The sequence below is a fragment of the Synchytrium microbalum genome (assembly GCF_006535985.1).
Source record: "Synchytrium microbalum strain JEL517 chromosome Unknown SmJEL517_scf0028, whole genome shotgun sequence".
NCBI lineage: Eukaryota > Fungi > Chytridiomycota > Chytridiomycetes > Synchytriales > Synchytriaceae > Synchytrium > Synchytrium microbalum.
Genome location: NW_022158377.1, coordinates 26,304 through 29,725, shown reverse-complemented (window position 1 = coordinate 29,725; position 3,422 = coordinate 26,304). Strand labels below are relative to the sequence as shown.

The window sequence follows — 3,422 nt, the reverse complement described above, 5'->3', positions numbered from 1 at the left end:
TGTGCATGCAGCAGATGAGGAGCATGATGCTACTGAGATAACAAAGATTTATGACAATGTGGAAGGAGTGCATGTGAGGAATGTATACTTTGAGACGGTAGAGAACTCATTAGTGAATGGATTTATCATGCCTGATGGTCTTGTGAGGGATGTACAAAAGGTGTGGGAAGTAAATAAGGGGGCTCATTCGGTCTTTGATATACTCGATGAACCGTTTTGAATGTTATTAATCCGAAGCCGAATATTGAGATCTGCAACGGCATATATTCAACAAAAATCTGCAGTATTATGTATAGTGGCTCATCCTTTGCAAATATGAAATCTAACCTCCTCACTGATCACCAAAGAAATCCGTCCAACTGCTGCCTCCTTGACCTGTTTGACCCATCCCAGCGTCATCATCGCTGATGAAGGGTTCATCACGAGGAGCGACTTCATCTCCCCACTGGTTCTCAGTTGGTGTAGGTGGGGGTGAAGGAGGAGGGCTCGATGATGGTGTACTTTCACTGCTGCTACTACCAATATCACTGCTTGACTCACTACCACCATAACCACCAAATCCTCCAGGTATGATTATAGGCATCGGGAACCCGCCTGACCCTCCAGATGAAGGTACCGGCGGTACTCCTTCGCTCGTTGTAGTAGGGGATCTTGCATCAGATCCACCACCAAAGAAGGGTAGAGGAATACCCATGCCGCTGTTACCTGAATGGCGAGAGAAATAGTCTATATCTATATTTATGGCAGTTCCTAGCAAAACTGCTCGTTCGTCAAGAGTAATGGGCCTAGTTGATGTACCGTCTAGACCATCCATGCGCAAATAGTACGCGCCCGTATCGGTGAAGATCTCGCGCGCGAATCCTCCGAATTGTCTTTGTATTGCTCCAAAGAACCTATTGGGTATGAGGCCAATAAGTGATCAGATTCCGTGCTACATACATTCGAAGAAAACCAAAACCTACGTATTGTCTCTGTCCTGAACAAAGAAATCCCAAGACCAGAAGCCGGCATCAATGATTCCAAATTGACGAGCTCCGACAAATACGTTGTATTTCCTACAACATTGAGAATTTCGTTAAATCAGAGGTTGGAACCGAAGCTTTGATGAAACCCTCACCTTCTCCAAAGATGCCAAACTTGCTGCACTTCTCCAATCACATTGTCTTGAGCGTCATGAATAAACAACTGCGAGTTCAAAAACCATTTCAATGGCCGCTTCACTTTCAAAACTATGTTTCCTGCAGCGTCTAATATGACCGCTTCAAATGGCCTTCGTGTTCGTAAAAGTTGTCTCATCAAAACATTAGTGAATGCAGTCTCCTCTAAAGAAAAGAATCGTTAGAGATCGAGCATCGTAACAAAACCACTTACATGCTCACCTTCAGCAATGAATCCTACATCAGTTCCAGCTGCATTCTTGATTGCATACTTGTTGGCTTGCTCGAAACCGATCAATACATTCAGCATTTCCAGTTGTCTTGTGATGACGAGCACTGGATTGTTCAAGACACCTTCAAGACCCAAGGGCACAGTCGGTATAAGCTGTTGTGGTATTGGTGTTGCTGGTTGTATTGATGTTTTCTCTTCTTGAATGGGGATTTGCCTCCTAGCAATGAGGTGTGGCCTTCTGCTTCCAGTTTCTACGTTACAGAAGTATGAAGTATTAGTATTTGCAATCGGGGTACGACGGCGTAAGCTTTGTCAACCAAAAACACAAACTTCAACCCAATTCAATATTTGATGTTGGCGTTTTCTACTCCGTTCTGTTACAAACGGAAGCATACCTGAGGATAGCCTACTATACGATCTCTGAGATATTATGTTGGGAGGATTCGTAGATGTCGAGAGCAACCTTGATGAAACTTTCACCAAGCGTTGTGCGTTACAAAACTCGGATCTGCTGGCAGCAAGCGTTACATCTAGATTCAGCCTAGAAGAAAGAGTTCGAGATATGTATAATACAGAACTGGTTACGGCTCTACGAGCTCGCATATTGAAACAAAATCGGATTTTCACAAATACAACGAGCTGTGTGAAGTGACGTGTCAACTGAAATACATTGTGAACATGCATTGTCTCGATTCGTCAATCTTCCATCGAAGCCCCGCATTGGATCTGCACTGACGCGATTGCCAAAACCGTGATATGACCTTTGCAACAGTGATGTGTAAAGTGTATATTGGGTGTTAATACTACACATAGCATTCATCCTACGAAATCGTAAACATGGCCCTTCATCACTAACTCATCACCAAAGAAATAACGATAACTGATAAATCATAAAGGACAACCACAAAATGGAACCTGAGCGGGAATAATAATGGTTATAGCGGTTCCTAGCAGGACTGCTCGTTCGTCAATAGTAATGGGCCTAGATGATGCGCTCCGTAGTCCATCCATTCGTGAGAAGTAAACACTAGTCTCGGTGAACATATCACGTGCTAACCCTCCGCGCAGTCGTTATGTTGCTGCAAAGACGCTAATGAGGCTGAAAGGTGTCAGATTGATGAGCGAGAAATAATAAAACGATCACAGTTTTGACCCAAGTGGCTGTTATGTGGCCAAATTTGACTTTTTGATCACGATAACAAAACCTACGTTTTGTCTCTGTCCCAAACCAAGAAATCCCACATCAAAAAGCCAGCATTAATGATTCCAAATGACCGAGTCCCAACAAACATATTGTCTTTTCTGTATTGTTGAGAATTTGGTTTGCATAATCAAAACTTAAAATGGTCAATGCTTTGACCAAACACTCACCTTCGCCAAAGGTGCCCGACCTGCTGCACTTCTCCAATCACATTACCTTGAGCATCATGGATAAACGCTCGCGAGTTGACAAGCCTTTTGATAGGCCGTTTCACTTTCAAAACTATCTTTCCTCCAGTGTCGACGCTGACAGCCGCGATTGGCCTTCGTCCCCGTAAGAGTTGTCTCATTATGAAATTAGTGAAGACAATGCTTCTAAGGAGACGATGCGTCAGAACTGTGGCGGCACTCACACAAGAAACTGCGTGCTCACCTTCACCGATGAATGCAACCCTATTTCCACTGACATTTGTGATGGCATTCTTGTTGCTGGTTTGCTCAAGTCCAATTCATATGTTCAGCTTTTCCAGTTGCTTTGTTATGACGACCACAGGATTGTTCAATACAACCTTTGTACCTACTAAACGTTCTTGTGGTGAAGGTGTTTTTTTGCTGGAACAAGCTGCCGTTGAATTGGTTTCACTGTAAGAAATCTTTTCTTTTCTTCGACTTTGGTACTGGAAACGACATATGGCGCCTAAATTGGCTTTCTGTTCTTTCCAGTACCTAAGAAAGGCGTTGTTGGCTGCAATATATAACAAGATATGATGTTCGCGTTTCCTGCCTGTGACCAAACAAAGATTTCATACATGAGGGGGGGGGGGGGGGGGGGG

The 3,422-nt window shown here is 43.7% G+C and overlaps 1 protein-coding gene across 1 annotated transcript; it reads right to left on the bottom strand.

The window, feature by feature from the left end:
* Positions 1-331: 331 nt before the first annotated feature.
* Positions 332-1,992, bottom strand: SmJEL517_g04268 (uncharacterized protein; the record flags this gene model as incomplete). The annotated part of the gene is made up of 5 exons (XM_031170196.1): positions 332-893; positions 963-1,055; positions 1,118-1,322; positions 1,380-1,640; positions 1,785-1,992. The coding sequence occupies 5 exons, from the start codon at positions 1,990-1,992 to the stop codon at positions 332-334; spliced, it is 1,329 nt and encodes a 442-aa protein (XP_031023769.1).
* Between the last annotated feature and the right edge of the window lie 1,430 nt (positions 1,993-3,422).